We start from the raw sequence: 22,411 nt of genomic DNA, 5'->3' as shown, positions 1-22,411 counted from the left end.
CCTCGTTAATTCCTAAAACCTTGAAGAAAAAGGCATCATAAATTGTTATATACTTTTAATTTACCGTAAAAGTCACGCATTTTATTTAAAAGGTTGCACATATTTGTTGCGGATGGTATTTTGTTTATCATAATTGTTTTTCTACTTTATTAAGGTCAAGGAGGTTACAAAACATATAATTAATGTGTTAAATAAGTTGGGAAAAATACCTCTAAATATTATTTATTAATATTGGATTATCTAGCGTTTTCAATTTTAGAAGAAAACCTAGCATTTTGTTCTTAACCTCAGCAGAACGATGCACGACGACGTCGCATTTTTTCTGTTAACCATAGCAGAACGCTAATATATTTTTATGATCTATTTATAATTATTTTATAATTATTAATATATATTATTAATTGTAGTTTTACTATTTTTATTTTTTTAACTAATTATATTAATTTTTTATTTAATCACTTATAAGAAAATGAATACCATTTATCTTATATGAATTATATGATAACTTCATGTTTGTCTCGCAGAAGAAGACATTTGAGTTAAAAAGATTCACGCTTATTTATATAAATTTTATATTTGATTTTTAATTTACTATGGAGTATAGAGTACATTATGACTATTGATAAGTGTTTTTTGTCTTTGAAACTCTTTAATAAAACTGTTTAATAATATAAGAGTAAAAGAGATTCAAGTTTTGTAGACTTTTGGTTATAAAGTGAGAGATTTTAAGTTAGAAATCCGTTTAAAGTAATCAAAATTTAGGGATGAACAAATGTAATTAAAATATTTTACTATAAATTATCGTTATGTTTGTTTACTCCCTCCGTTTTAAAATATATTACATTTTAGAAAAAAAATTGTTTCAAAATACTTGTCCACATCAACTTTCAATGTAAATTTATATTTCTAAAATCAACTCTCCTTCACATATTTCTAATTTATATTTCCAAGATTAACCATATACCACATATTATATTCAATTAATGACTTAATACACCTTTTTTTTTATATCAAAATTCACTTTTTTAACTATGTGATTTTTAGAAAGTAGACATGTAATTTGAAACAGAGAGAATATTCTAATTTATTATATAAAATGATATTTTTTAGCTTAAGTTAGAGCAAGTGCAACAATATCCTAGTGCTACTATACCTTTAGGAAAATATATGGACCTCACTCAATTACATCAATCTCACCAATATAATCTTCCCAAATCGACACATCACCTGTTTGGAAACATTTTTTATAACAATAATTTGGGATACCTAACATTGCCTATATTTTTAATATTTTATTATTAAATATGCTCTTTCATTATTAAAGCATAATATAAGTAGAGAGAAAAAGAGATTATATATAAAAATTTATTATAAATCATAGGATAAACTGACCACAAACGCCTGGCTGCCGGCTTTTCTCGGAGGACCAGAACAAAAGCCTAGCTGCCGGCTTTTTTAGGAGGACCAAAGCAAGTAGTCCCTTGTATTATAATATATCTTTTACACGTCAGCTGACACACAAATGTTCTTCAGGTCCTATTACCCAAACAAAAAGATGCCCTGATCTGCTTATAACTAGATATCAGTCCTGAACTCCTACTGATAGCGGAGCTTAACTCAAGGTCTCAAACCAAAGATCCACAGTTATCCAAGAAAGCGAGAATGTGTAATTCAGCATATAGCTGATAGTAAAAGTTTATGAAGAAAAACACAAAAATGAATTATCAGCCCTAACATTGCAGGCCTAATAAAGGAGTTATGCAATGTTGTAAAATCATAGGCAAACGGGCAAAATGAGCACAAACACGAACTCTCAACTAAATTTATCGACCTGTGAATGTAGACGCAGTAGCGGTCACTATTGATGATCCAGTAGATATGGATGAGTCCTCTGGAGCCCTCTTATACAATTCCATTGGAACACTCCTGTTAGGTCGTCTAGGTTCTTCGGATGGATCACTTATGAGCATTACAACAACTTCAGACATTGTTGGTCTTGAAGACGCTGGAGATTGAGTGCATAATAAACCAATTTCCATGCATTTTTTGACATCTTCTACCCTACATTCGTTAAGGTCTAGCGTCTCGTCTATTAAATCCAGATACAATTCGTTCTCATGCATTCTCCATGCCTGCAACAATGAATTAGTGTATTAATATTTCAACTCAATCAAGCAAATGTAATTTTAAGAGTGCAAATTATCATAGATGACTTACATCTTCAAGAAGGTATTCATTGGTAGCCTCAAAATCATTGCATCTTCTGCCACTAATAATTTCGAGGACTACAATACCAAAACTGTATGTATCTACTTTCTCGGACAATTGGCCATGTATTGCATACTCTGGCGCTGTGTATCCCCTGTTTGTGCAAGAAAATCGTTCTCCAGTCAGTAAATAATATAGTATTCACCAGCACTTGCTAAAACATGAATGATGACGCTCGAAATGGGAGGGAGGAAAGTTAATTAGATCTTAAAAATTATGTGTATCGGCTTACAATGTTCCTGCAAATTTGGTGCTAACATGACTCTGATTCTCAGGCAGAAGTCTTGCCAATCCAAAATCAGCAATTTTAGGATGAAAATCATCGTCAAGTAATATGTTGCTTGATTTTATATCTCGATGTATGATTCTAACATGGAATTGTTCGTGTAAATAGGCAAGACCCCGGGCAGTGCCAAAGATGATGTCAAACCTTTGTTTCCAGTTAAGAGTCCCTCGCTTTTCACCTGCCACAGTCAATAATATTTAAATTTCTTGGAGTTGATATCCGCAGACACTAACTTTTTCAAAAATTAAGGGTTTGGCACAGGGCAATATACCATATAGAAATTTGTCAAGGCTGGAGTTAGCCATGTACTCTATGACAAGAAGTAGCTCTGGTCCTTTAGTGCAGCATCCAAGAAGACGGATGAGATTACGGTGATGAACGTTACTTATGAGCCTAACTTCGCTCTCAAATGTTGCCTCTGCTATACTGGAGTCCAATGCTAGTTTCTTCACGGCAACAATATCCCCATTCTTCAAAGTACCCTGTTTGATGACATAATGATTGACAATGCATAAGAAATTCAAGAACTGATTGTCATCTAATACTCAGAACATATGAAAAATTCCCGTATTTAAATACCTTGTATACATCTCCATAACCTCCTTTTCCAAGTTTGGTTTCTTCACTGAAATTGTTTGTTGCTAATTTCAAGTCTTTGTAGCTGTATGTTGTTGGACCTTGCAATTCAGTAGCTCCTAGTATGTTTCCTATTTCGTTTGCAAAATATAATATCTTTAGTTATACATAGCTATTCGGCAAAGTTGCACTATCAAATTGCAAATAAAACAGACTTGCTAAAACTCCTAGCTAGAGATATTAATTACCTCTTGCTGCTGCTTTTCGTTCCCTTGAAAGTTTGTACCATAGAAACAGAATTAAGATCAAAACAAGCCCTACACCTCCCACAATACTGCCAATGATGATTGCCTTCTTATTGCTTGAACTACCTATACAGTATACATCATACGCAACATAACATTACTCAAAGTCTTTCGTTATTAGTTACTTCATAGATGAGGCTGGAAACAAAGTTGTGGAAGAATCATTACCGCTTCTCAGAAAAGGTGAAATATCTGTGGTCTGGTTATCAGGAAAAAATGTCGTGTCTGAGTACCTTAAGAAACACCCTGCATCAACAGCCCTTCCATCAGCCTCTGGCGGACAAGTTTTCAAGTTATTAGAGGCCACGGTTAAGCAATCCAGGCAACCGGTTTTAGTTAATGTTTCAGCACATTGTGCCACTGCATAAACTGCACCAACACTCCCGGCTATTTGTCTAGTGGATGTAGCAAAAAAACCAGTGATCTTTGGAGTTGCAATTTGAAGATCTCCTAGCAGTCCATCAACTGCTGTATCAAAATTTGCGGATTGAGATACGGTGCGATTTCCACACAACCCCACATTTCCTGGGAGGGTTGTCTGATCATAGAAGCTGTTGCTCTCATACCTTGTATAGTTATTATGTCAGACTATCTTGTATTTGTAATGATGTATGAGCTCACAAATATTACTTTTCAAATTTTTTCGTTTTGTCTGATAATATGGATTCTATACTTTTACATAAAATAAAAGAATTTGAAAAATATTATTTATAAGTATCTCTATCAACCATATTAAAATACGTGCAAAAAGAAATGACTCATTCTTTTTGAGACGGAGTGAGTATAAACTAACTGGCGAAAACAAACTTGGTGGCTTTCTAATATTGTCCGGCTAACCGTCTTATTTTTTTTTTTTTTTTTTTTTTGCTAAATAGCTAACCGTCTTATTACATATAATTACTTGACGTGCAAGATCAGTTTAACGTGTCAATTAACTTACTTTGGGGGTAATCAAAACTTTAGTTGGTGTTAATCCATGCTAATCTGGAGTAGCATGGTTGAACGCTAGCGTAATTATTCGAGAAACCTTTCGGTTCTCCGTATGTCAGGACAGCGAAAGCTCGAATCATGTTGAATAATCAGCCATTCTGGCGACTTCAAATTTTAACAATGAATCGTGATTTATGTTATATTCCACTCTAAACTACGGAGCCCATGAACTGGTTTTCCATAAAAAAAAAAAGACTACAAAGAAAAGGAGAGATCTAAGGTGTTTCTCTTGACTGTATTCGCTGTATTCTTTTTTCAGGAAACAATATTATCATAATTTTTTTCTTTTTAAGTTATCGTCTCCATTTTCTACTTGTATATTTTCCATAAACTGAATTTTATATTTTTAAAAACAGAAGATAGTTTTTCTAGTAACGAAGCTAAACAATTCCTAAGTAGTTCTCGCTGACATGACAAATAAAATATTACTGACAAAACTATGGAATTAGAAATCACGCAGAAAATCTATTTTCAGAGAAATGATACAGCCCTGAGTCATGATGACTACAGAAACTTGTTACCAACCTGAGGAAGCAACCATCATATATAACACGAGCACCGTTAGCAGCAGAGCAGTTGCGGATCAATGACACGGCTGCATCAAAGCAAGCGACACAGTCCCGGCTGGATAAGTAGTTCCTGCACTGTACCATGCCATAGACAGGGTCGGAGCTTCTGGCTTGCTGCGCAGTCGCAAAATGTTTGTTTTCGTTCAATAGCTGTCCCCTGAGGTCCGTCATGGTGCCGTTAAGATTGCCAAAAAAGCTAAACAGATTTGTCACGTTATACGAACTGCAGCCTCTATTTAGCAGATTGATTTGAGGCTGCGACAAGGCAGTGTTTATTGTTGTTAGCAGTAACAGACTGATAACAAACTCCATGAGAAATATCATTCTTGCACGTTGGAGACCAATTTAAGAGATGCAGTGATTAATTTAGTTGGCAAGTATATATATATTATTGATTCGAACTTTTCTTGAACAAGTTGGCAGGTAGGGAGACTGTATTTAGCAAAAACAGAACTGGGGGCGACCCTATTGAAAAGTCGAAAACAGACGAAGAAAGTATACAATACATTGAATGTTGCGCAGCTTTCGGAGAGCAACGACGTCATACTGATATAGGAACAAAGAATTAGTATAACAAATATAACTATCATAAGGAAAAATCACGAAGTGGAAACCTCACTCGTGACAGAGTCAAACATAACAAACTAGAGGCGTCTAATACCATTACCAGTTTGTTATGATTTCGTTCAAATTCATGTTTCTACTATCTTTGAATAAAAAATGTTATTAAGGTAAGTTCCATGGCTTTGCACAAGATGGTCAAATAACAAAACACCAGTAACCTGTAGTTAACTATAAAAACTGCACTCAGCCTCTGCAGTTCTGTTTTTTAAAATGATGGGAAAAAGTGACCACAACGGCAACAACTAAGTGCGGAATTAATCTTCGTTGGACAATACTTATTCCTACTTGTATGAACTTTCGATGAAACAAACAAGTAAAACAACAATAAACAAGACACCAAAAACTATACGTAGACAACCACTCAATGAAAGGAGTAAAAACCACGAGACCGTAGTCCACCCAAACAATTCAATGTTATAAATTATATGGGCAATACACCAAGTTCTTCTCTAGATAGAACTAGAGGAATATAATCACCTTCACACTCTTAAAATAACACGTCAAGAAGTATGGAACCAAATAAGACAACAAAGAGAACAAAGATCCACGGCTAGGTTCAGCCTCTCCGCGGCTCCAAAAGCTTCTGCCCAGCCCCTCAAATACACCTCCGAATCCGATCTTCACCGTTCAGAATTTAGATATCGGTGTTAGGAAGATGTTGTCCAAAAATCAGGATGATCCGACCGTTGGAACTCCGAGAATCGCAAAAACAAGGCAGCTAGTGCAATCAGAAAATTATCTACGAATTTTCACACAATATCTCTTTTTTGTCTATTTTCACTCCTACTTATTTTAACAAATCTTCTCCTATATTTATAGGGAATTGATAAATAAACTCCACATTTTACTATTTAAACTCCAATTCATTTTTTATACTCTCTCTGTCCCATTTTAACTGATGTTTGACTTTTTAACACGTATATTGAGGTGTAAAAAAACAATATCTACACTTAATAAAAAATTTCAATTCTTATATCAAATAAAAGTTTAGACTCTCAACTTTTATTTGATATAAATTTTATAAAAAATAATCATGTTTAGATATAATTTTTTTAACATCTTAAAATACGTGTAAAAAAGTCAAAAGCAGTTAAAATGGGACGGAGGGAGTACCATATTTAACCATGCCTTCTCCACATGTTTCACAAATATTTGTGATGATAATGAGATTTGGATAAATGAAAAAAATTGAATTGAAGTTTAAATAGTAAAGTTTGGAGCTTATATATCAATTCACTATTTATATATAGGGTTCCCTTTATTTTTATTACCTTGTGGGTCAAAACAAGGTTAATTTTATTGGGCTTTTAATCTCATAGCTGGACTAAAACCCAACATAAAAGTTAAACTAGGATCTCAAAAAGAATGTCGTTATGACCAGATAAGCAAAACCATGAGTCCTCGGCTACTGGGCTCAATTGCATTTCTAACATGGTACTGAGTTGCGATTGAAAACGTAATACAGTATCATGGGATGCCTCATGAAATTTTTGAAAGCCTGCATTTATAAATTAAGCTGAGGATGTGGTAGTCAAATTTTTCATAAAACACCATGTAATTTGCCGTGAAAGGAAGAGATGTGAAGGAAACTATAATATAATTTGATTCACCATTTTAAATCATCAATGACTATTTCATCAATTTTAATATTCCCTGGATTTCAACCAAGCTATGGTGTCAAGATGATCGTCGTCATCAGGAGGTAATTCAACTTTCTATACTGGATCATCTCTAACTTCTTCTATTGAGATATGTCCATTCTCGACCACATCTTCTATGATCTTCCAATAATCATAAAAATCATTGTTTGGTCTTTAATCTTGAAACATTACTCCTCTAAAATCAAAAAAAAAAAAAAAAACTAGTAGCATAAACTTGTAAGAACCCCATAATCATCACATAAATTGTGGTGATTTTACTGCCCTGATTGTGTCTATGATCATTTTGTTCAGCTTCATTTTTTTTTCTTTTTTCATTTTCACTATCACTTTTCATCTTTAATGATAAAAAAATAGATTTTTCTATTATGTAAACTCGAATCATAGAATCATGTTAATTTTCTAACATGAATATTGTATACATGACTGTAGGTATATAATTAAGCTATTTTGCTTAAACACCAAGAAAATATTTTAATTATATGAACAAGAAAGTTGAACAAAAGCCAAAAATAAGAAGAATAATGTCCTAGATTATAAGGCACTGATTAATTTATCTCTATAATGACCTCGGCATTCTGGGAAATAATTAAGAATTTCGATCGGTATTTTTTATTATCTTTAATTCGGCTGACTCTAGTCCCTATATTTAACTTTCATTATTTATTTTACTGTTTATATTTTCGATCATATACGATTAAAAAGAATTGTGATTAAAATTCCCCCGTCAAAATTAACCACGTTTCTTCTTGTGCATGACAGACATGTTACTGCATGATTAATTTATATATGCAAAGTGTGTTACCTCTTCCTCTACATTTGTATGTTATCGAGTTCAAACAATTCTTTGTTTCAATTCAGTAAAGTGACTGGACTTATTTTGCTTGTTTCAGTACTGAGATATTCGATTTAACCGAACAAAATACACTGTTCTAATTTCACAAATAAAAAATACATGTAAGGAGTGGTTTGTGTTCAGGTACGTGTATGTTGTATGCTGCATCTGGACAGCTTGTTGATATATATATAATTCATAACAATCATTTTAGAATATCCATTAATGAATGCTTCTTTACTTCTGTATAGCTGCAACTTTATACAATGATCTGTCAGGACAGTGCGATTTCTTTTTATAATAAAATCTATATGAAGAGGAATTTATCTTTCTAGGCGCGCAAAACTCACCAGAAAACGGTTGTTCTTACTTCTAATTAGGTTGCTATTCTTTCTCCTCCTTTTCAACATATATTTATTTGACTAGTTATTACACGTACACGTGTACAATACCCTTACATATTTGTGCTTTGGATATTTTTTTATCGCAGGAAAGTGCATGTTAGATTTGGATGACCTGAAACCTTAATTTTGTCTTGTTCGTCGGCGGAATCTAACATGGCCTCCTTTTTAGAAAAAGGTTTGCAATTATTGTGGTAAACATATTAAATGAAGTTAATAGAAAATTGAAGATAAATAGAAGTATGAGTACATTTCACATACATACTTCTAAAGAAATGGAGATTATGTGCTGTCACCTGACATTCACCTCTGACCAATCAGAAAAAACCTCATTAGCAACCAACCAATCATACATGGAAAAGAAATAGTAAATTTCGTAGTTTTACTAATCATATACAGGAGAAAGAGACCCTTTATAATTTTACGGTTTGGGTTTAATCCTGGTCTCAGTTGTTAAAAATATGATTAGCAACTAACTTTATATCATATATGGAACTAAAATAAGTGTGTTCTTAGAGCAAAAAAAAATCATGAAATCTCTTAGAAATCTCATAAAACGGGCTTTCTAGAGATCCCAACGACCAATCTTCGCATGAATTGCTAATAATAAATGGTTATTACGTACAGTATCTGTTTAATTAATGGTGGTGAGAAAGAGTAAACAGGCTTTAGGAAATGGTAACAAACAAGGGAACAAAGCACAAAACAGTACTTACACAATCACTACATTAATATTCTAGGAAGATGCATATATAACAATTTAACAGCATAACAGGCACCTAATTCCCCATTACAGACTTGCTCAACATATATCTTCACGGTGGAGCAGCCTAATAAGTAAACAATATTATACTTTGTAGTTTGTACAGTAAGATGCAGAATATCCAGTATTTATGTATTATGAAAATAAGTTGAAGTTTCTGATATTTGAGGTTATAATTAAAGCACACAAGTATATCATCGACTTAAATTTAATATTAAATTAAAATTTTGTTAAAATTCGAACACAAACCGGAGTTTGAGATCATTTAATTTCGTTTAAAGTGCAAATTTGAGCCAAACCAGTTAAAATTCAACTCTAGTACTACCGTAAAATAACTTGAATAAAATTCAAAACATTTGAGCTTATATATGTCGGTACGGCCACCAACAGTAGTAATTCTAGTTAGGTAACCCTGAGCTCTTAATTTTATTATTCAAGGACAGATAGGTCTGCTAAACATGATGAAAGCTCCGCAAATGTGTGCCATAAAAAAAGGGTACATAGATCGAGAACGAAAGCATTCGCAGGCAGACTCCTTGCACGTTATAACTTATATATCTACTCGGGGGACAACACGGCTGCCTGAGCAACTAGTGGAAACATTAAAAAGAGAAGTGGATAAAATTCAATCAACCGTAGCAGAACATGTTTAACTTAGAAAAAGGCGGATGTCCCTCGATGACATATACACATTTGATGATATTCAAAACACTCATACAGAGATGAACTATCACTGTCAAGCGCACACCCTAACACAAACTTTTGACTTATATGGTAACTTCGTCCGCGTCCACTTTAATTATACTCCCTCCGTTCCTAAATAATAGTCGCTTTGACTTTTTGCACATATTTTGAGGTGTAAAAAAAACATACCTCTACATATTATTTTTCAAATTTTCTTTTTCTGAATAAAAATAGAGATGTTAAACTTTTATTCAGAAAAAGAAAATTTCAAAAATAATATGTAGAAGTATGTTTTTTTTTCACCTCAAAATACGTGCAAAAAGTCAAAGCGACTATTATTTAGGAACGGAGGGAGTAGTAATTAGTCCCTACACATATTTATGTAGTTTGAGGTTTGGTATGATAACTTTTATGTAAGTGCTAAAAGTGTGAATTCTTTTTGCGAACATAATTACTCCCTCCGTCCCAATCAATTGTATACAGTTTCCTTTTTGGGATGTCCCATCATTTCTATACATTCCCAAAATAGCAACTTTTTATAATATAAAACACTACTTCACCCACTACATTCTCCCACTATCTCCATTCTATAATAATAAAAACACTATTACACCCACTACTTTCCTCCACTACCTCAAATCTATTATTAAAAAATACGTGGGTCCCACCACTTTACCCACTTTCCATCTAACTTTACTCATTTCTTACACTTTTTCTTGGTCTCCGTGTCCAATCCCAATGTATATAATTCATTGGGACGGAGGGAGTAGCAATATGGAGGGAGCACAAGAATGTAATACAAAAAGTTTGTATATATAGTAATGTTTTTTAAGAGATAAATATAAAATTGATCATCACCATATATTATTTTTCTTACCAATGTTATATAATATCATCTAAATCACGTTATATTAATTATCATACATGTAACTCTAAATATTTGATCATAAGTAAAAATAATATTTATTGGATTCGACATTATTTTCTTTAATATGTACACATTTCCACAACCAAATTAAAAATTGGGTATTCTAGTAATTGGGATAATATGTTTAGATTCTGAAAATTTATTTATTGTGTATTTTTTATTCTAAATATTTTCTTATTTTATATAAAATTTAATAATAAATAAATTTCTTAAAATCTAATATATATTATTATTAAATACCCGAATCACAAATGTTTTTGATGATTTTCATAATTAAGGTAAACCTGTTGATGAGCAAGCTCTTAATTATTAGTCACAAGTGCTATTCGTGTTTGTTTCCATTTTAACATACCTCTAACTGTCCTGTTCATTTTGAGTACCGCAAATAAGCTAGGAGACAGGAACTAGACGATGACATATAGCGAATCTTCTATTTGAATAATGAGCTAGAACAATTAATCTTAATTGGCGACTGCATTTCATATAATGAAAGTGACTACCTTCAATATATTAGGAGGATCTGAAAGAGAACGACGTTCATGTTTATTTTTAGTTTTATATCATGTCGTCGTCATTTGATTAATAAACATGTATGACCGAAACAAAAGCACTACTGATATATGTACTTTGCGGTGAGACGAATGAAATTAGGTGGAAATTAATCAACAACTAACAAGACACACAAAAAGAAACGAAGCAGTAACTTTAAAAGCTTGTCGAAGAACTTGCGGACTTGGCAAGAAGCTCCTCTAGCAAATCAGCTCCCAAATCCTGGAATACAAGCATATTGTTATTATTATTATTATTATTTCCTTGCTTAATATCAGAACAAGAACCTGTTTTTTTCTTAGTTTTATTTCTCAACTTATGGCTCTCCTTTAAGGCCTCAGCAGGAGAACATCCCTGCTTACACCTATACTTGACTTCTCGGAGAGAATCTTGTACTCTTTTCACAGAAAAATTGAGATGAGCGAGAGATCCGCGCATCAAATACGCAGCTTGATCATACACAACAGCCGCCTCTTCCTCACTATCAAAAGTCCCGAGCCAAACCCTCCTTCCATTTCTCGTCGAATCTCTTATCTCCGCCGCAAATTTTCCCCAAGGCCTTTTTCGGACGCCTATGTAACGTTTCTCCTCGTTCTTGATCTCGTCAGCCAGTTCAGCATCTTCTTGTTGGCCCTTCACGATCACTTCTTCTTCGTATGTATCGGATGATCCTTTCGGTTCCTGATCCGAGAAGGTGCCGAACATTGAGGAACCGTCATCTCGTGTGCTGTGCTGATAATCATCTCTGTGGGACGGAAAGAAGCTTTGATGATAAAGTTCCTCCCAAGAATAAGGACAAGGAGAATAATTTATCTGCGAATCCATAGATTATTAACCTGTACGAAAATTCCGTCTAGAAATTAAAGCTGTATTGGTGCAGTGATGTATCTTCTATAAAGAGCAGGGAAAGTGCATATATCAGATGTAAGTACACGTATTCGACGTAATGTGCTCGTATATATAATCAATAGTAAGGTGATACGCAGGGCAATGAAAGATAGAATATTACTCTTTTTGCAAGTGATATTAAATTAATTAGACAGATTAAGATGGCGGATGCGCAATAAAACGTGGGTTCTAAAACCTTAACACATTATTTTGTACCCATATAAAAATCAATGCAGCCATTAGATCTATATACGGTGACTCTCGAACCTGGTCAAATATATATATGAGCCATGTACGTTTTCAGTGTATATATGTTTCACATTTTCATCTTTTTGTATATATGTTGAGCAGAATTACACAGCCCTGATGATGATGATTTCTCTCGAAATGATACCACTTCTGGCGGTTTGCTTTTTAGCATTGATTAGTCAAGCAGTTAGCTTTTAACCAATATGAATTAATTAAAGTAGTTTTATTGCAGGTTTTGTAATTTAGGTATTTTATCAGAAACGAAATTGTATATTAAAGAAATTTGATCGTTTCATGAAACTCGACGATCGTAACGAACCTATAGGTTGTGGGTAAATAGATAGATACGCAGCCGGTGAGTTGTTCAAAATATTAGTCTGTTAATGTGCTTATACCGTGGTGGTGTTTGACCGCACCTTTTAAACCCGATTTCTGCATCTATAAGTTAAGTTAGAATCATTCATTCATATACTTTGTGTACAATCTTTTATTTCATCATTTCTACTTCTTTCCGCAGCATTTTAATCACTTATTATAAGTCTTAACTTATGTCTAACTTCTATTTCATTTATTTACTTTAAATAAAAATATTTATTTTACACTCACTCAAATGGTTCTATGTCTATGTTGGGCAACAATATTTCTTAGAAAGTAATTCTATTTTATTTTCTAAATGATTTTTTTGATGTAAATATGAAAGAAGTATTTTGTATTCATTATTTGACAATAAAATACAATTTTACTTTAGGAAAAATACAACTCTGATATACCTTTTTTTCATCTAAGTCTTTATTTTTGAAAAATAAATTTAGTCAAATGCTCGTACAGTTGTTGTCACTTGTCTCAGACTCTCAATTCACACAGCCTTATCTTTTCTCCTCTCCCCTGGGACATATCTATCCTTGTAGTGGTAATATTATAATTACTTACGATCTGAATATAAAATGTTAAAGTGTCGGATCTCCTTTTGCTGTTTAGTTACTACTTATTTACATATTAGGTAATAACCAGCTGCACCATTTAATTAGCTTAATTTCTTACCCTTTTTGTTGGATCATGTTCAATTAGCTTTTCTTTGTTGTAAACAATTAGTCTAATAATTTGGATGTTGTTTAGATGAAGATTTCTGTATTTATATCTCTAGTTAGATTCTAGTTTTTTCATGCCGGAAGGACATGATTATGTGTATATTATTACTACCCGAACGGATGTAGGATGGTTATTTTCGACAGACAACAACTAAATTTTCACAAAATATATTTATATATTTACATGGGATTTTAATTATATATATTCAAAATGATAAAAGTTATTTTTAAAAAATTAGGATGAACACATGTCTGTTGCTAACTATATCCAAATATGACTATCCAAATACGTGAATATGTACAAGATAATTATAATTTATGATTTGATGTGATTTAATATAATAAACTAGAGATTAAACATGTTTGTTTCGGTAATTTTGATTTATTGATGACTTACGAATTATAATATTTAATAAAAAGATCCACCTTTGAATATTAGATACATACAATTATTTTAATATATAATTGATAAACGTTCTCATCAAATTTTGAGATGATAAAATTTGTTTTATTTATCGTGAACGGTTATTATCTTGTCCTTTTAAGGATTACAGGACGTTGTCTTTTTCTCGAATCAAAAGATAGACCGGTGGAAGGCAAGTGCATGATAATTTAATTAAGGGAAATCTACAAAACTACCTACCTTTTCTTTTATTATTTTCAAAAATACTACCTTCCAGAATTAATTTTAAAAATACCTTTTCATAAAAAAAAAATTTCAAATATACTGTTTGCAACTTTTGCAACCTATGGTTGCATTCAGATGATTCTATTGTAATCTAATGGCCCCGCCAGGGGCACACCATACATCTGTTGTTACTTACAGTTTTCAGTTGCATTTAGTTGCAACTGAGGTTGCAAAAGTTGCAACTGCAGTTGCAACCTCATTTGCAACTTTTGCAACCTCATTTACAACTATATATAGTTTTCAGTTGCATTTAGTTGCAACTGAGGTTGCAAATGAAGTTGCAACTGCAGTTGCAACTTCGTTTGCAACCTCATTTGCAACTTTTGCAACTTACAGTTTTCAGTTGAACTAGTTGCAAATGCAGTTGCAACAGTTGCAACTGCAGTTGCAACAGTTGCAACTGCAGTTGCAACAGTTGCAACTTTCCATTTTTATTTGCAATTTTTGCAACCTCATTTGCAACTTTTGCAACCTCATTTGCAAATTTTGCAACCTCATTTGCAACTTTTACGGCTGCGCCGCCCAAGGTTGCAAATGAGGTTGCAAATCGTATTTTTGAAAAAAAAAATTTATGAAAAGGTATTTTTAAAAACAATGAAAAAGATGGTAGTATTTTTAAAAAAATAATTTTACAGATGGGTATTTTTAAAAAGATCCCTTTAATTAATGTCTTTAATATATTTCATCTAGAAAATTATATATTTATGAAATAGAAATGGATATCGACAACAAAAGTTACATTGCACCTGTGCTTATTTTATTAATTGAAATTTATAATTGCATGTGTAATCTTGCAAATATAAACTAAAGGATGTCAACTTTTCTGAAATTTTAATCAAAAATAAAAATAAACAAATAAGAGTGTCTCCAACCGGACTCACCTCTCAGATAAGTTTATATATGTGACATTATTTTAGCTGTTGTTTAAACTCGAGTCACTCCAATGATGGATACTGGTTATGTAAAATTATAGCTATCAAATATCGGTCTTCTATATCTATGTGTGTTTATATGTATTTACTAATTAGTTATAATATTTTAATTTTATGTAATTAGTGGTAAAAATATTTTATTAAAAAATAATTATTTTAATATATATTATATATTTATAAAATTACTGATATAGAAAAATAGTTTAATGTTTTATAATATATAAAAGTAATGTTTGTTAACTAATTATTCTAATATTTAAAATATTACAACTACATCATTAAATATGATTATTTATTTTGTTTTCACTTGTATTAAATAAAATAATTGATTTTTATTAATAATTCATAACAATCATTTTTATAAAGATAGCTGTTGAAATTCAAAAATAAAAGTAAAAGTTGTTTTTCAAATACAGTTAATCATTATATCTAATACCATTAAATGAAATGTCTTGCCGTTGCTGTAAATTTTTAGATAATATTTATTTTATACTATTTTAGCATTTGCATGAGAATATAAGATTTTATATCGTTTATAATATATCATTTGCATTAGGATATAAAATTATTTATTTAATTAAATAACATATATTTTTGTATAAAAACTTCATATGATTAAATTCAAAAATTAATTTATTTATGAGATTTATTTACAGTTGGTAACTACTATGCGAAAATTTAGCCAATAAATTTAAGAATAGTAAAATAATTGATTTTTAAATAGTAATATTATTTTAATTAATTAGAATGACATATATATTTATATAAATTATTTATTTGACTGAATTTATAAGAAAGTTGTTTTTGAAGAAATCATTATTATTTGATAATATAATTGTGAGAATTTAAAAATAACAAAATAACAAATTTATTTATTTTTTGAAGAAGATAACAAAATTTTAAATATATATCATCATTATAGCTAATAAGTAATACCATTAAAGGCAAAAGTTTACCGGTTCAATAAATTTTTTACCTAAACATTTATATATATTTATACTTTTAGTTAACAATATTTATAACTATCCTTTGGGATTAAACAAAACTACATAGTAATAAATTTCTTTTCGATAGATTTATTGCTATAGCCAGGCGGTTGGCCCATAGATTTCTCCAGCAAACCGCTAGTTTGTTCAGATGTTTCATGTTTTGTTAATATAGTAATAGTAATATAAGTTTCCCGAGGAAAGTTCTATGGAGACCGCTGTTTCATCGGAGACCTCGGAGACCACGTATGTTCTGCAATCAAAATACTATAAAATACATTATTTTGTAAAATATGTTCTACAAATATCATGTATTCATTAAAATTATTGAAGATCATCTCTATTTAATAAGTAGATAATGTATGTTCTGCAAGTTGAACAAATGTTCTGCAAACTAAACATATTTCATAGAACAAAACATTTTGTAATGTTCCACATGTAAATCTTATATGATATTCAAGATTTTAAATGAAATAATGATTTCGTAAAACATAATTTGTAAAACTATACATTTTGCAATGTTTTTATGAAATATTTTACTTGCAGAACATATGTGGTCTTCAGGTCTCCAGCAAAAATGTGGTCTCCATTGAACTTAACTGTATTTGTGTGCGGATATTTCTTTTATTTTCATATATGCGGGGAAGCGCATGTTAGATTCGAAAAACATGAAACGCGGATTTGTCTTATTCGTCGGCGCAAGGCGTTGCTTCTTGTTTTGAAAATGGTCCAACTGCTGTGTTTTGATATTAAGCTTATAACAGAAACCGTACATGATTTATTCCAACTTTAACAATACAAACATCCTGAATACTTAATTAATGAAAAGTATTTCTAGCTTCTTCATATTCACATATATATTGTGTCTTATTTGTCGAATATCAACTACCAACAAACTCCTAGCTAGATTCATTTTATTATAACCAACCTCGTCACAGAAGAACGAGATTAATTATTATTTAATTATAATATAATCACATTTAGTTGCGCTTAAATGATTGATCTACAACTTGTTAGACAACGAGGAATCAGAACTTTTATTTAAATTAGCCTAGCCAGTATGCTGGGAAAAAACTAATACCCAATTAGCGGATGACTAGATGTTTTTAAATGGAGGGAGGCCTTCACAACTGTACTAACTTAATCGTATGCAATTCGGAACATTACAATAATAAATCAGAAGTATTTTCCACTAATTCATGAAGAAGATTAAGTGAACATTAGGGTTTAAGAAAAAGTCATTAACATTTCAGTTCTGGATTTGTTTTTCTGAGCTGTATGCTTTTTAGAAATTGTTATTCTAATGTCACGTCCGAATGGATCTGGATTATTACGTTTTTAATAGACTTTTATATGTTTTAGCTGTCTCATTCCCAGTAGACATATGCTTTGCTCGACCTTAGAGCATCTCCAATGGCATGGCGTTAATCGTTGGCTAAGTTAAACCTGTAAGAAATTATGTAAAATTTGCTGAACCTGTAAGACATTGTACTTCAATGGTATTGGCTGTATTGGTTGGCTATAATTTAAAAATAGAATGTTATTAATATTTTAGTTTGTTAAAATAAAATATATCAGTTTAATATGGTAATAAATGATTACAGACCTGTAGAGGTTCGACAAATATAACTATTCATAGGAGGTTGGCATTATAGACAACAAGTTCACGTGGTTGGAGTATGATTTTTTCAATAAGTTGGCTAAATTTTTAATATTTGAAATGTCAACCCACTTTTTAGCTAAGGGGTTTGTATGGTTGGAGATACTCTTATTATTGGTAGTGCTATATGTTTCTCATCTTTGAATCTCTGATTTAAATACCTGCAATGAATAATGCTACTTACAATTCTATCGTCGCAAGCTTACATTTTTTTTCGTTTTATTGATAAAAATTTTCTTCCTTTTTAGACATTTGATAAATACTTGGTCTATAACCATAACGCGTGCTTGCGCAAATGGTTCGCAAACCACGTAGTAGTTGCACATTATTTACTTTATGCATAATTTTGTCATATGTATAGTAGCTATCGATTTTCATAGTCAGCCACCATTGTATTATACTGACACATGTTTTTAAGTGTTTTTTAAAGTATAGTTCTATAATTATTTTTTAAAATTATTTTCCCTAAATAAAAGTTTGATATTTAAACTTTTATACCAAAAAATAATTTTTCAAAAAAAACATGCTATACTTTGTAGAAGTCTTAAAATACGGGCAAACAATAAACATATACTACTCAGGGATGGAGACATAAAATATAATATAGATTATATAAGAATATTTATTTTAAAAAATTATACTGCATGTATATAATTAGGTTATATCAGTACATATCTCTAATGTAAGGTAAGAATTCTTTAATTTGGATGATATGTGAAACTAATCCCAAAACTGGGCTAAAATCCTAGCTATATGAAAGTCTAGACCCAATAAATTTTCATACGATAAGAAAATCACTAAAAATTTAATATTTGTATTTGCATTTTGAGGACACAACACGAAAAATACACGAACACGAAGTATACGACTGAGATGTAGCGTTGGTTTTGTGTTTACCTATTTAGGTACACGACACGACACGAGGTAAATGAAATAAATATAATTACAAATTAATATTTAATTATAAATATGTATATTTATAATATATATATATATATATATATATATATAAAATAAAGCATAGTTTATAATATTGTAACTTGTAAGTATAAATGATTTAAGTGTATATATTTCATATAATTTTGTAAAAAATTTACCCAGAAACCTAATATTTACATAAATTTATATTTATATTTTATTTATATTTAAATTCGATTTTATACTAAACACGACACAAGATCGACACGAAAACAGAGATATACAACATGAAAATACACGAATAATAAATAGGTAGGTTTTGTGTTTGGTCTTCGAGCGCATGACACGAAAATATACTATACAACGAATTGGCATTTAAATATGAAACCCTTGAGACGGAATGTAGTTCAAAGGAAGGATAGTACGTACATGTTTACGTTAGCTTGTCAGATAAATGTCGTTTGTTTCCTGCATTTTTTTGTAGTTATGAACAGATGACAGAACAGATTGTTAAATACAAGTCGCCATTAATTTGGTGAACATATCCGCGGTTTCAAAGTTAATTATAGATGTCGGGAGTAAACTTAGAAAGATATATAGTGATAAAATGAAAGAAGAAATGACTTGCCTTCCGGGAAGATGCAAAACATGATCAGCTGATCCTCAAACAGACTTTGAAACATCCCCCGGCCAAGTGTCGAGGAGCCTTGAACTGAACATCAACAGCATTATACATTGTCGTTTACTATGTAAACACTGCTTACGATATTCAGAACTTGGACATACTTTACTTAAACCTTAAAATATTCTATATTATGTGATGTTTTTTTAGATAAGTAGTTGTAATGATAGTCTTAATTATTGAAATTCAAGTATATATAAATTACCGATACTATTCATTGGTCGCCATGACAATTTACAACTCCTATTTTTGGATAAAATTCATAAAAATTACTGAATAATTTGTAATTTATTAGAAGACGGAGGAGAAAGTACTTTTAATGTTCTTATCTTTTCTTTAATATTTATTAAATATATTTTCTTTGCATAATATAACTAGAAGATATTAATATTGAACTCCCAAATTAAGGTACAAAAAGAAGAGAAAAAGTGATAATATTTTCTGCTATGAAGTTTTAGAGGAGAGAAGATAGATAAATTACGACAAAAAAAAAAAAGAAATTTAAGAGTAATTTTTTGCTAGTAAAAGATACTTCCCACCATTATGAACAAATTCGCAAACATAAATCTTCCTTTCCAACTTAATTTGCTGAATAATCAAACGGTGAGGGTTGGAGGGAGATAAAAAATTCATTAATCTGATATTGTTTCGTCTCTCGTCCATAAACCAGAGTTCATCACTAATTAATCTTGGTCATTTCAGAATTGCACAATTTTCTTTACCATCCTCGTAGTCATTTTTTCGTCAAAATATCTACCACTAACGCTTTTTTTGTCGATATCGTTACACCTTCTTAATAAATATAGTGTATTTTCGTCAATTCTTCATCAAACTAAGAATATATATATATATAGTCACCTGCAGCTATGCAAGATCGACTGAATTGAATACTCATTCTTCCTTCTTCAAATAATTGTCTTAAGATAATATTGACTTATTAGTAGATTTTTCATTTTCTCTTTGTGATTATTTTTAAAAGTACTGTAGCATTAATAATTAAATTATTAACTTGCCTATTACGACATATAAACTTATTTCAACAGCAATAACGAATTTATATCTGTACGAAATATAAGCATTATAAATAGTGCAACTTGGTAATTTTTTTTTTTTGAAAATAGTGCAACTTGGTATATTATCAACTCACTTACATATGTTCTTGTCGATAGATAAGTATCATGACTTTCTTATATAATACAGTTACCATAACAATAAACTTTCATAACATGGGAACTGGATCGTGAGTCGGTAAAGTAAGAAACCTATCTATATCTTTATCCATTAACAGTACACTTCTAAACATTATTATATTTTCAGTAAAAGACAGAAAGAAAGATGAAAAGTGAAAGGGATCACTAAATGACAAATTGCAAATAAATATTCTCTGTTGGCGTTGATTAATTTTGTAGAAATAAAATTGTTTCCGAATATTGGGTGATATAATATGTGCTCCTTGTCAACATGAAAAATTACTCCCTCTGTTTCTTTAAACGTTTCCCGTTTCATATGTCGGGACTGTTCATGACATGAGACAAATTACTTATTTACGTCTAATCTATAAGACGAAATATAGTCATGAGTGATCTTATTGGATTCGTATTTACAAGTACTTTAATACGGTGAAATTTTTATATTTAATACTAATACGAAATTATAGATATTAATGATAGAAAATGTGTGTTGGCAAACGTGATAAAGGCAAACGGGAAGAGTATTTAGGGACGGAGGGAGTAATAAACAACGAAAACAAGATTGTTTCACCTGGTAAAGTGTCGAGCTCACGCCCACCTTTCAGAAAACGATTTATCATGCTTTGCCTTTCTATGAGAAGAGTTTACTTCTTGTTTTCTTTAATGTAAGCTTATAAACCCTACAATATTTTCTATTCTCATAAACTGGGATGGTTGGAAAATGAAACTGACGAAAGATAAAAAATAATAGAAATGAAGGGTAAATCTGTCTAAAAACATGTAGAAGAACTCTCTGCAGACTTGTTAAGAAGCTCCTCTAGCAAATCAGCTCCCAAGTCCTGGAATACAAACATATTACTATTTTGTTTGTTAATCTTCTTGTTCTTACTTCTCATAGTATTACATCTCATCTTATGGCTCTCCTTTAAGGCCTCGGCAGGAGAACATCCCTCCTTACACCTATACTTGACTTCTCGGAGAGAATCTTGTACTCTTTTCACCGAAAAATTGAGATGAGCGAGAGATCCGCGCATCAAATACGCAGCTTGATCATACACCAGGGCCGCCTCCTCGTCGCTGTCAAATGTTCCCAGCCAAACCCTCCTTCCATTTCTGGTAGAATCTCGAATCTCCGCTGCAAATTTCCCCCACGGCCGTCTTCGAACGCCTATGTAACGTTTCTCCTCGTTCTTTATATCATCCGCTATTAATTCTTGCTCTTGTTTCATCTTCAAGATCATCTCTTCGTCGTTATTCGTGCTCCTCGACCAATATGTATTGGACGATTCTGGTGGTTCGTGATCTGCGAAGGCACTGAAGAGTTGTGGTGAGTTTAGTTGATGATATTCTAGGGGAGATGGAAGGAAGCTGTGATGATGGAGAAGTTCATCCCAAGAATAAGGGGAAGAGGGATAGTTCATCTGTGAATTCATGGATTTTATTAATATCTATAGAGTATGAGAAAAAATTGGAGAGAAAAGAGGAAACAGAGAGTACATGTGTATGATTGTGATAGGAACATACTATATTTATAGACCTTGGCAAAAAAACATACTCTATAGAGTGAATGGTAACAGCCAACACTCAGTTTGATAGATATGGATGTACTATATATGTTTGATCCAACTCCATGAAAAACTGATAGCATAAGTGGTAGTAATTATTACTTGCTGTTATTTTATTCCGAGTTCTTT

General features: G+C 31.4%; 3 protein-coding genes across 3 annotated transcripts; all 3 read right to left on the bottom strand.

Annotated features, from left to right (window-relative positions):
- Positions 1–1,644: 1,644 nt before the first annotated feature.
- Positions 1,645–5,362, bottom strand: LOC108216846 (cold-responsive protein kinase 1-like). The gene is made up of 8 exons (XM_017389701.2): positions 4,951–5,362; positions 3,604–4,001; positions 3,379–3,501; positions 3,134–3,261; positions 2,826–3,036; positions 2,501–2,732; positions 2,218–2,362; positions 1,645–2,132 (listed from the first exon to the last, which is right to left on the bottom strand). The coding sequence occupies exons 1-8, from the start codon at positions 5,316–5,318 to the stop codon at positions 1,824–1,826; spliced, it is 1,914 nt and encodes a 637-aa protein (XP_017245190.1). The 5' UTR covers positions 5,319–5,362; the 3' UTR covers positions 1,645–1,823.
- A 6,230-nt stretch (positions 5,363–11,592) lies between these two features.
- Positions 11,593–12,261, bottom strand: LOC108217373 (ethylene-response factor C3). Its single transcript, XM_017390208.1, has one exon. The coding sequence runs from the start codon at positions 12,259–12,261 to the stop codon at positions 11,593–11,595; it is 669 nt and encodes a 222-aa protein (XP_017245697.1).
- Positions 12,262–21,487: 9,226 nt separating this feature from the next.
- LOC108217372 (ethylene-responsive transcription factor 1B) lies at positions 21,488–22,138 on the bottom strand. The gene has a single exon (XM_017390207.1). It carries the CDS (start codon positions 22,136–22,138, stop codon positions 21,488–21,490), a length of 651 nt encoding a protein of 216 aa, XP_017245696.1.
- Positions 22,139–22,411: the final 273 nt, after the last annotated feature.

The sequence above is a fragment of the Daucus carota genome, chromosome 4 (genome assembly GCF_001625215.2).
Source record: "Daucus carota subsp. sativus chromosome 4, DH1 v3.0, whole genome shotgun sequence".
NCBI lineage: Eukaryota > Viridiplantae > Streptophyta > Magnoliopsida > Apiales > Apiaceae > Daucus > Daucus carota.
Note: the sequence above shows the minus strand (reverse complement) of the source record. Positions and strands in the feature narration are given on the sequence as shown.